The sequence below is a fragment of the Lycorma delicatula genome, chromosome 4 (assembly GCF_047948215.1).
Source record: "Lycorma delicatula isolate Av1 chromosome 4, ASM4794821v1, whole genome shotgun sequence".
Lineage (NCBI taxonomy): Eukaryota > Metazoa > Arthropoda > Insecta > Hemiptera > Fulgoridae > Lycorma > Lycorma delicatula.
Genome location: NC_134458.1, coordinates 40909241 through 40921917, shown reverse-complemented (window position 1 = coordinate 40921917; position 12677 = coordinate 40909241). Strand labels below are relative to the sequence as shown.

Sequence of the window (12677 nt, the reverse complement as noted above, 5' to 3'; positions counted from 1 at the left end):
CTTCTTTGTTGCTGATGCCGCCCGCTGTACAGCGCTAAGACCGAAACATTATTAACTTCTGAAGTCATTATTTATAAATTTAGGTTTAAAATTTCTTACAGTCAAAAAACCACTGATTAATGTGTTTTAAACGTCATCAAAACCTCTATCAAGAATATTAACGATCCGAAAATTTTAACTAAACGTTGCACGTGTAATAAATACACTTGTAAGGAATGCAATTGTTACGAAATTTGAAAACCATAAACCTATATTAAATATTAAAATTTTATGAGTTATGGCTCTTCTAATCACAACTTTTAACTGAATAAGTTTTAATTAATTACATAGAGGGAAATTATGGGTTCCGTAGTTGACAAGACCAAGTAGTGCCATAAACCGTTATAATTAATTTTGGTTATGTCAAACTAATTTCGTTTGTGATGCTTCTGGTTAGACAGGGTTACATATTATGAACAATTTTTTATTTGTTTGCCATTTTAATTTCGTATGAGGTAATTTTCGAATTCCAGTACATAGATTTATTGGGTTATTCTATCATTTTAAATGCTGATGGATATATTTCTATTGTAACTAGTTTATAATTAGTGTATTTTCCTTTTTTATTATTTATTGTAGGTGGATTAAAAGTAACGTAGGTGAAAAAGTGTGTTGACCCACCGGGTTGGTCTAGTGGTGAACACGTCTTCGCAAATCAGCTGATTTCGAAGTCGATAGTTCCAACGTTCAAATCCTAGTAAAGACAGTTACTTTTATTCGGATTTGAATACTAGATCGTGGATACCGGTGTTCTTTGGTGGTTGGGTTTCAATTAACCACACATCTCAGAAATGGTCGACCTGAGACTGTACAAGACTACACTTCACTTACACTCATACATATCATCCTCTGAAGTAATACCTGATGGTGAATCCCGGAGGCTAAACAGGAAAAAAAAAGGTGTTTTGAATGTTATTAATCGCAATTAATTTCCCTGTCATTTTCAAGTTATAAAGTAATTGACATGCAGATTAACAAAAATTCCCATAAACTTTAATGAAGAAAGACAGATTTCTCTTTACATTTTTATGTTGTAGTTCTTAATATGAAACATTGGAAAAAACAATCAAAAATATGTCTTCTTTACATTAGACTGGGTAGAATTATGAATTTGAGATCCTGTAGTGTTTGGTGAATGTTTGTGAGCTTAGATGTATAAAGAATTACTTATATCTGTATATTGTATGTTTTTTGTCGACTTTACCCATTATGAAATCTGTGTGGTGTAATACTAGCCTTCAACTTCAAATTGGCTATAGTATTTATTTCATTGACTATTGCACATCTTTATTTACAGCAAGCCATTTGATATTCATTGAAAATACAGTACATAACATTCATAATTTATAAGAATACATTTGGAAAACAAAAAGAATGTAAATTTACTAAAATAAATAAAACAAACAAATAAATTACCGAACAGTAACAAAGAAATTGCTATGCTGATAAATTTATCAATAACAGGAACATATTTTGTATGTATTCTTATTTGTAAATTGCAAATAATTTTTTAAGTGGTCACAAAAATGTTTGGTAACTATATTGAAAATAGAAATCCAATTTTTAAATAACATTCTGGTTAGAACACAAGTATACTTCTGAATTACTTTTATGATGGATTTGGTAGACTAGTTAATAAATTTATTGGAATTATAGAGGGTGTTCTGTATGTTGGAAGTCGAGCATTGCTCAATAATCACTTCATCCCTAGGTTTTGCTTTTTGTTCAGCCACTGAATAGTAAGCAAGAGTCCTTGGATGATGAAACTGGGAGTACCAAGAAAGTAATTTTCAGAATTTAAAAAATCGTAAAGGTAAGGTAATAATTATTGAACTTTTTATTATTTCAGAAACTTTCAACTCAGAATCTGTTTTACTGAATCTCCAGATTGTTTCATCTACTCAAAATCACTTGGCAGTGTAGGTTCACTCATTTGGCTACAAAAAATTTGATTGTTTAGTGTTACAGCTATTCAAAGTCACAGAGTTAGTCCAGAATTTTCAACATTAGCTTCTCTGCTGGAGTCGATGACGTACTGAGTAGATTAATTAAGTTGTCATTTCCCTGCTCAATAGAACCACCAGTGGTTCACCTATGCACTGATAATTGAAAATGGGACATTTCCATGTCAACTCAAAACTTACTAAAATAAAGCCCATTTATAAAAAAAGTGGATACAAGGCAGACCCTTTGCTTGATTGGTGTTAGAGTTGTAATTGTTTATTGATACACTTTGTTCAATATGTTTTAGTACTATGATATATCTGATTTCATCCACAGTATCATTTATTACAAACAATTAAACCAAACAAATGATTAAATTTGTTTATTATGTGTATAATTGTTTTCATGCTGAAATTACTATTTTGGTTTATATAAGAAAATATTCATTGCTATTGTATATCAAACTTATTATTTTTATGTTAAGTAATAAAAACGATGCCAAGTATTTACTTCTGCTGTTGATACTGTATTGTAAAAATTACAGCTCCATTGTAAAAAAGATTTCTGGTGTACATGGCTGGTGAAAAAGACACTTACCCACTCTTTAGTTATTCAAAACTTTGAAGGCAGGTGGGCAAAATCATCTTTTAGCAATAAAATTTCATGAATCAACAGGTGTTTGGTTTTGAATTTTTCTTAAAAAGATCTATTTGTAATAATTAATATTCCACTTATTTCTAAATAAACTTAGTCAAAATATCATACTTTTTAGGCAAATAGTTGAGTAGTAAGCATTTTAAAATAAAAACCTGTATACATTGCTATTATTACTTTCATAAAACTTAAGTCTAATAAAAACTTGAGTAATAAAATAACATATCTTAAGGAAATAATGTTTCTTTTTATTTATTTGCCAAGGTTTTTCTATTTGATCATGATCATTTACTATTCATTTCTTTTCTGTCTGTGTAATAATAGTATGTGTATTTGTTTTATTTAATATAGTATTGTCTTAAAAATAATATTATGTACATATCTGTTATAGATTATTTCTTAAATAAATGTGCTTTCATTTCAAGTTCTAGCAACTGTTAAAAACAAACTGCGAGAGTAGTATAAAGTATTATGTAATCATAAACCACATTTCATTATCACTTAAGATTTAGTCATCACAGCCCTGTGTAGATAAATAATATGACAATAAAATATTTCTTTTTCATTCAGTAAAGTAAATAAATAATTTGTTCTGTAATACATAATGTTGGTAACATCTTTAGTCTTTGGCTTTAAAGTTACATTGTATAATTCCTTGTTTAATTTAAATATTATCCTAACTGCCTTTTTCTGAAAAATGAGATTTCTATTTACATTTAGATTCTGTTCCCCACCTATTTCAATGCTGTATTATAAATGAGAATGAATTATTCTAAAATATGTTATGTAAAGGTGATTGCATCTACTAAACCAAGAATTGGTTTAGTAGATGCAATCTACTTACCTTTAATATCTGATGAGTAACATCAACTACTGACAGCAGAAAATCATTTTTTCGGAACCAAGCTTCTATTCGGTAAAAAGATTTTCCTTATATAAGAATTTTAGTAACCTATTTTTTACAACACTTCCAAATCCCAGACTCAAGCATAATAGGTCCATAACTAGTTTTTAATAACAATTCACTACCTGCTTTTGTAAACTGGTGTAACAACTGTATATTTTAATTTATTTGGGAAAATTTCATCATGTAAATATTTGTTAAATAATTGCATTAACACATCAAGAACGTCTCTTTAGTACAAAATATAAAATATGAAATGTTTTTTCAATCTGATTATTTTTTGTTTCATCCTGTTTATTATGGTCTAATCTCACTGAAGTAGTTAGGAAGAACTCTGATGGCTTAATTGATTTTTTTAGAGTAATTATAAATTGGGTATTCGCAATGTTTGTTTTACTAGTGCATGGTTAGATTGTTGCAGGCCTGACTGCAGGAAGATTGGGGTATTGTTGATACTATACCTGGCAACCTAATTGCTTATATAATTCTTATGTTGCATCTAAAAGGGCCAAATAGAAGGCACTGACTAAAAACACTTGTTCTGTTGACATCCTTCAGTATGAGTCCTGTTAAGATTGCCCCCTCCTGACATCACAGTGTTGGAGAAATATTGTTGGTGTTATGAAAGTACTGAAGCCTTCAATCTGACCCCGCAACCACATCCTTTTGACAATTGTAGCATTCTTTACACAACATTTTGCTTTTACATTAACATTTTAAACCTCTTAAATATAAATAATAAAATGAAAATAAAATATAAAACATAAAATGTTTTTTATTCAGTCTGTATCAGTTTTTTAATAAACAAAAGAATTATACAGATAAACAGCTATAGTTTTTCTGTTATTTCATTAACATTTAACTTTCTTACATTTTCAGTGGGTAAAAAATGTACAGCATGACAAATAGTGGGTATAATAATAATTTGTATATTTAACCTTTCTTTGTATTTTTAGCCTTTCTTTATATTTTGTTGATTGAGACATATAGTCTAGTAAGATTCTTATGTTAAATGACAAACTTATGTTATATCTTTCCTGTAGAACTAACATCAAAGATGTCTCATAAAACTATTCTCATAAATTTTTTTCTATAATAAGTAATGTATTAAAAAGTTAAGAAAATGAAACTTTGCTCCCTTGGTCTTAATATTTAAACATAACTTATTTATGTCTATAAATTCCCTACTACATCAGTCGTGTTATTATATGATTGCTAATGAATTTAAAGCTTAAAAAATCACTTCAAAACGTGTGAAAATTAAAGGATTATCTTACTTCATTGCATATTCACTTCTCTGTTAGGCTTAACTAATATATTTCTGTGTTTTATTAAGAGTACTACAGTTGGCAAGAGGCTCATGATTGAGGCGTCATTTTGAAGGCTTCAGTACTTCCACAACAATGGCAGTATACCCCCTATGCTTTGAGATCAGGAGAGTGTAGATCTTGATACTTTTACAACACTATTAATGCTTCCTGTATGTTTTGACATCTGAATGATATGAGGGGGTTATATCGTCAAAAATTGCACTGAAGGTGACAAGATTTTTTCTCCTTCAGTGAATTTCTTTAAGTAAAATTAACCTTTGAATTTAATAGAATAATCAAATTCTGTATTGTGTAAAAACACTTGCAGTCTGTCATACTTTAAAACCAAACAATAGTTTTTTCTTCTTTAGCTGAATATGTCTGCAATGGTGTTTCCAATAGCGACATACTGCATCAACACCTGGCTGTCAAGTGAACCAAGTATTCATCTTCCTGTGTTGCTTTTAATGTGTGATTTAAATAGTGTGTGGTGCTTTAAATAGTTTTCAGTAGCTAACACATCTGCATTTGTAGCTTCATCTTGTACCATGATGTGTAGTTTGACTCTGTCAAATTGAACGAGCTGCCCTTTGTTTACACATAATGCTTCCTAGATTTCACATTATTGTTGCTTTAGTATTTTTTGAAATAGTTGCCTGATTAAAGAGACATAATATGGTTGAAATTAATCCACAGAAATTAAAATTTGCCCCTATCTACAGCATGAGAAATCCATGAGTCTTCGACAGCTTCAGTGCAGTGCTTTTTACTTCTTTATTAATTGTAGTTGAATGTGCTCAATTATGACTAATAAACCGATTGATCAATTATCTACATTTTGTAGATATTTATTTTTTTCATTCATGATTCTCATGGTTTCAAAATTTTGTGATCTAATCACTTTCCTTAAATTTTTTGTTTCATTATAAATATAGGGTTATTTGTTAATTGTCCTAAACACTCCTTAATTTATTTGACAAAGATTAATAATTATGACAATCATAAACTAAATTGTCATCAAAGTGTAAAATAATAACTGCACGCCATGTACAACAGAATGCAATAGGATGAGGTGATAAATCTTTGAGTAAAATGTTGATGCATTCTGTAAAATAAAATAAAATTAGCATATCAAGTAACATAAGAAAGACATTTTAAAAATCTTAAGTATCCATTGTTATATACTACATTCATGTTAAAAAATATTATATATATAATATATATATTGCATTTAGGGTACAAAATGCAGTGAAAATCAAATGGTTAAAGCAATATTGAAATGCACTGAATTTAGTTAGAAGGTAGTGGCAAGTTTTGCAACAAGGAAATTAATAAACTAGTGTACTATAGTACTATTGTAATCACAACTAAATAGACAACAATAAATATCCCTTTTCTTTCTGCAACCCATAAATCGGTTATTTTTAACAAAGGATTTGTTTTAAATTTGTCAGTATAGCAAGTGACCATAAATCAGGGATCTATTGTATATGATAATTATAAAAGAAAGAAATATAATTACAGATGTCCTTTAGACTACTAGTCTGTCCTTAGGCTGTTTAGCCCATTTCATTGATCTTTGGTGACTTATACTTACTTTGCTTGTTAAAAGGTCTGTATTACTGCTTTTTTGTCTATATCTTGTTTCATTACGCCTTATAGATTTCTATTGATTTTGATCTCTAAGAATATAAAGCTATTCTTTTGTCTTAATTATTGATATTTTGTATTAAAGATATGTTAATAATTATGTGTTAATTTTAATTTTCTTTGTTTACACTAGATTTTTACGTAGCATGAGTTAATATTGCTTTTTCTTTTATTTAGATAAAGGAATGGCTGAAATCCTGTCTGTAGCCAGGCGATCCGTACAAGCCAGAAACTATGAAGATCTTGATGGTTCAGAAATTGTTGATGCGTCCACAGAATCGGACCATCATCCACCACAGGAACTTGAAATGAACTCGGTATCTGTGGTTCCAGATGGTAACTATTTTTATTTATAAAATATTATAGTTGTTTTTTAAAAGTTTGCTTAAGAGTTTCTTTGAATACTAAGGTCAGCGCCTGCACTCACCCATGGAATACACATGAATGAAGCATCATTTATGAAGTTATAGAAAGGTTTGCTAGTTTTTAAAAAGCTTTTGTTGTGATCATTAATGTTTTTTGTAGACAGTTACAGTTGATTCTATTTATTTATTCAGGGAATTATATTCATACAGTGAAAAAATCTTGTGTCTTATTTATTAGAGTTATGTGTATAGATACACGGTGAGATTCCTGGGTAAATTATTACAATTTGAACATTGTTCAGGCAACTTGTTCAATGTGTACAACATCTCTGCTCACTATAGAAAAGACAGTTGTTGACAAGATAGGTCTATCGCACAAACGTATCCCCGCATTTCAAAAATGCCAACTACATACCTGTAGTCAGTAATATTTTTTTTTATATCAAAAGGGTTGTGTGGTATGACTTAAGTTTCAGACTGAAGATCTACCTGGCTATTGCAATTAGATTTTAATGTTATCAGTTGCTTAGTTCTTTGTCCAAACATTTATTGGAAACATATTTATTTCCTTGGTTACTCCTTGATACCATCATTTTTTGGCTGTAATAAGCAAACTCATTGTGGTCCAGTGAACTAGAATAACATAGTCTTACGTTTAGTATTATTTCATGAATAGGGATGTGGCTTTGTTGGGTCCTAACTAAATACAATCAAACCAGCTGTCTTGGAAATCAGGATATATTATTGTGTGCTTAGATATTTTACTTTTATGAGTTATTTTTTAAGGATGGTAAGTGTAATTTTCATCTTAAGGTATTGTTCATAACAGTCATCTTAACATAACAGTCTCATCATAACAGTTCATATTGAAGTCATAATCTTATTCATGTTGGTTCATCTTATTTCTTGTTTTGTTGCATAGAAAAGTGTTTATGTATTGTACATAATCTTTGTATAATAACTAATATTGATAATATTTTTGAAACATTAGAAATGAATGTATAAACTTTAAGCAGTAAGTAAAAACAATGTAAGTACAGACAAAATCAGTAATTAATCAAGTTAATATTGAACTGGATCATTCATTTAAGTTGGGATACTTGACAGTAAATATGTATGTATAGTGGTTGCCTGTATATTGCTATTTTTGAAGTATTTGTGTCTATGTGGTTTCAATAATTGTAGTGTAATTGTATACTACCAAACAAGTTTTACATTTGTTAAACAAATTATGATCGATGATGCTACAATTTGAAAGCCTTTTTTATCTTAGGCTAAGAGTTATGTAATGTCAGGGCTCATAAAAGTAATACTTCAATATTATACTGAGAAAATGAGTTATGCTAAATTGTTATTGAAATAACATAACTAGAAATTTACAAACAGGAATGAAAACTTAGGGAATTACTTGTAACAGAATATAATAACTGATCTTGCCAACAAAACAGTCAATCTCACAAAGTAGAGGTAACAGTTTTTATTGTCAAATAATATAATAGTTTCAAAATAAATATTAAAAAAAAATAATAAAACAAAAAAGGAAAAAAAATTATGTATAAAAAATACCTGTTACAAAGCAATTAAAAAAAGCTTACTTGTGTTCATAAGAAATAAGACAAAATTGAACGCTGTAAATACCTAGTTAATTGTTCTTATCTGGATAAATATGTTTTTGTATTGTTTTTAAAACTTCCCTTATTTGTATTTTATAATTCCAGCATAATTACTGATGATATGGTGATGATTGTTTAATAATAAAAACATGTATTTGGTTGCTTATTTTTACTTTCAGTAAATTTTAGCATACTCAAGTTATTCTATTTTAATATTACACTTAATATGCATGGTCAAGAATATATTTTAAAATATATATTCACCACCATAAAAGATTCACAATTAATATCTAAATCGCTTTAATTTTTAAAAATTCACTACCCCAAACTGCACAGCCCTGTTATTCTTTCAGTTCATTTCTATTCTGTATCACTCTTGGTTAGGTCACTCAATCAAATCCCTCTTCATTTTTTCATCCCAGTCCTTCTGGACATCCTCTTCTTCTGCTCCGTTCTCATTGATTCCATTCTATTATCTTTTTTGTCAAGCTATCAACTCCTCTCATTATTTGGCCTGAATCATTTCCACTTCTTGTTGGTTATTCTTGTAATTCCATCTTGAAGTCTTGTAGCATTTCTAATTCATATGTTTTTCTTCCTAAACTCTTTCACAACTTCTGTCATCTAAATCTCTCCATAACTCCTATTGTTGTTGTTCTCAGCCTTTGCATTGTTTTCCGGAATGGTAATTTGGCTTACTGTTAATGTCGAATGATGATGGTAGAGGGGGCAGTATTTAATTCTTAGAATCTGTAGTTGACAAATTTGTTTTATCAGATTATGTTAAATTATATGCAGTAGTAGTATTTTGAATTTTTTTTTTTATGTAGATACATTCACTGTTACGCAGGCTGTTAATGCATTTGGATTTGGAAAGTTTCAAGCTAAACTGTCCCTTTTTACTGGTCTCTGCTGGATGGCAGACTCCATGGAAATGACAATACTTAGTATATTATCTCCAGCTTTACATTGTGAATGGCATATCAGTCGATATCAACAAGCTCTTGCTACAACGGTATGTTTAATAAAGTATGCTTTACTAAATGAATTTGTTAACTGTATTTAGTTTAACATTATTTATTGGTGGATATATAATAGGTTGTTTGATGAATTTATGGTTCGTTTTTCTTTTGTATTTTTTGGATACAGAAAAGTTGTTAGGTTAGGTTAAGTTAGGTGTGCTAAACTTGTGATGTATAATTTTGAAAAAAAAAAATTAAAATGAGAACTAAATAATACAGATTTAATTATTTATTGATACTTAAGCATGTGTTGCTACAATCCAGTACTGACCCAGTATGCAATTGATACTTTTCTGTTGCACTACCTTTTGATACTACATCAACAAAAAGAACAGTTTTTCTTAATCTTTGAGTGGCTGCTTCTTAATTAAGTTCTTTTCCATAGTATTTTCTTTTTCAGAATTTGTCTGTCCTCAAATTTAGTACTATTTTAATTATTTATGTTAAATTTAAAAAGCTAGATATGTAAGAACAGAACAAAATGATTGGATGATTCTCCATCAAAAGTTAGTTGTATCTATCAATTTAGTAATGAATGAAAATTACCATACTTTCACTCCTGTAGATTTATTAATTCATAAACTGAACTTTTAAAAATTTTACAACATGCAAGCAAGTGCCTAGAAAAAGTAGATATAAAATGTACTACCAGCAGCTTATATGGATCGAAAATGTATAGACCAACTGTGAATGCAAAGGTTTTCTTTATATCAGTATACATTGTTTCAGAAAATAATAAGTGAAGGAAAAAAGTGGATATGAAGTAGGCTATGTTAGACGTTTTGGACATTTTACTACTTGCCATTATGTGTAGGGGATTGATAGAAACCTTAGTTTTTGTTGTTTCCTTCACTAAATGTGAATTCTTAAAATATGTGTGAGTGGTAAATAAGCAATATTTAATTGTTCTGGGACTATGGACAAGCATTTGCAACAGTTCCTTCAAGAGCTGCTGTATTGAAAAACTGTATAACAGGTAGTAACAAACATATCTGGTAATAAAAGATAGAAAAATGTTACTAAATCTTTGAACAATGATGAATTGAATATGAATATAAAAATCAATATCACTTCTGCTGATTGAAGTATATAACATTTTATTATATACATGTGTATTATGTATGTGCATGAACACTAGTCTTACATTACAAATTGTTCATCAAGTGTGTCCATTTATGTTAAAAAATATTATGATTTAATCTTGTTACCTCAAGAAGTGCCCCATAAAATGATGCTATTCATATGTCACTGGTTTTCTTTATTAAACTTTCTTCTGTGTTCTAAAATAAAATTTTATCCTTTGCCACCCAGTTCTTTTAAAGTTTAATTTTTTTTAGGTATAAAAGTTGGTGGAATTTTGCCTTTTGAAGTTAATACTTCAGGGTGGATATATCTACTGATATTTTCATTAGGGTGATGGTGGAAATATCTGCTATTTATGAGATACATTTTTTAAGTTTTTCATTTAATTTCAGGTGGTTTTTCTCGGAATGATGGTGAGTTCTGCTTTTTGGGGCCATATCAGTGATAGATATGGCAGAAAACAAGTAAGTTAATAGTCTTTATTTATGAATGTGTTGAATCTGTTTTTATCTAATTTTAGTTTAAATTGTCAATCTCTTCAAAAGAAACTTCCAGTAGCTACATCTATGGAATGATTGTGTTAAAATTTGGCGTAGCACTTCTAATAAACTATACATGTTATATTAAAATTCACTTTCTTTACTTGAATAGAACTAATTGATATAACTAGAAATAAGTGATTAAAAACAAAAACGTTTCACATTTTCAGTGTAGATGCTGTCTGTTAATGGCAGTACTATGTACCAGTACCATATTGAATTGATACCCTCATGTTTGTTTACATTTTTTATGATGTTATAATATTATCTCTGAAGAGTTTAATTGGTTTTTTAATGACTAAATGACAGATTTATGTCATAAAGTATAACCATAAAAAAAGAGCACTATATAATTTAATACGTGAATTTTTTCTTCAGTAAATCTTTTTCCTGATCAGTACAGAATAATAATAATGATGGCAACAGCGAAAATGATGATAATAATACATTATATAAATCATTTCAGGAATGGATAGGTATGATACTCCACAGATAAAAAAAGAAACTGTTCCAACATTGTCTGGATGGATCACTGAAAACCTTGGTAACTCCTGATTAAAGTAGCTTAACAAAATACACAATTAATTATATAGTTCATGTGACTTTTTCCATGTTAATAATTTAAAGTGTAGTTACATGAAATAATATTAAAGTAAATATGTGAAGAATAAATTTTGTAAAATAATTAAAAAATAAATCACAATTCAGAAGGTGTTAAAGTAGAATATTATAGCGTATATTTATATATGTATTTAAAATAAAGATAGAGAAAATTCAAAGTTTCTTTTAATTTGTATTATTTAAAAAAAACTTATTGACAGAGTAATATTGTTTCCATAAAACAGATTCTTTAATTTTATTTTAAATAATATTGGGAACATTTTTTGAACTGTTTAGTACTCCATTAAAAATGACAGCTGAAGCATATTTAGTAAAGTTCTTTCTCATAAGGAAAGGATTTTGAGTTACATGAAAACAGGTCTCCTTTCATGGAACCACAATTTTTGTGTAGTTCAGATAAATTTTGGTAATTTGCAGAAGTACATGTATAAATTACAGAAAATTATTGAGATTGTCTGAAGATGAAAGTACTAATTACTTATAATTTACATTTAAGATCTTCCAGTTTAAGAATTAATCCCAGACATTTTATTCTAATCAGGAAATTTTAGATGTAGAAATTGATATGTAATATTTTTATTTTTTATTTTGTCTCAATTTTTAATTTGGGGAATTTCAATTTTATTTGGCTTTAAAGGGTAATTTTAATAATATATTTTTAAGTGGGATATTTTAGTATTAGGGTAAAAAGAATTTGAAAATGTTTCCTTACCTTTCACCTCTTGATTCCTAATCAAAGTAATTAAATATTTCAACATTTCAAAGGTAGATTGTAAATTTCAAATTTACCTTTCGTGAAAGGATTACATTTTAAGCTTGTGCAAATGCCAGGAAAGTATATAAACATCTTGGACAGCATTTTATTTTCATTGTTATTGTGTTAGTTAAATTATAACATTCATTATTATGAATTTTTTTACTCCAGTTTTAAAT

At 28.6% G+C, this 12677-nt stretch overlaps 1 protein-coding gene across 2 annotated transcripts in view; it reads left to right on the top strand.

Annotated features, from left to right (window-relative positions):
• The first annotated feature begins 370 nt into the window (after nucleotides 1-370).
• The window catches only part of LOC142323312 (synaptic vesicle 2-related protein), a 64026-nt gene continuing 51719 nt past the window's right edge, over nucleotides 371-12677 (top strand). Inside the window, exons 1-4 of one of the 2 annotated variants that reach the window (XM_075362789.1) lie at nucleotides 371-494; nucleotides 6679-6837; nucleotides 9310-9494; nucleotides 10977-11048. In XM_075362789.1, coding sequence (XP_075218904.1) covers nucleotides 6687-6837; nucleotides 9310-9494; nucleotides 10977-11048 — 408 coding nt within the window. In that variant the 5' untranslated portion in view covers nucleotides 371-494; nucleotides 6679-6686. Of the gene's footprint in view, nucleotides 495-6678; nucleotides 6838-9309; nucleotides 9495-10976; nucleotides 11049-12677 lie in introns of those variants that run through there. The other variant, XM_075362791.1, reaches the window with a different exon arrangement.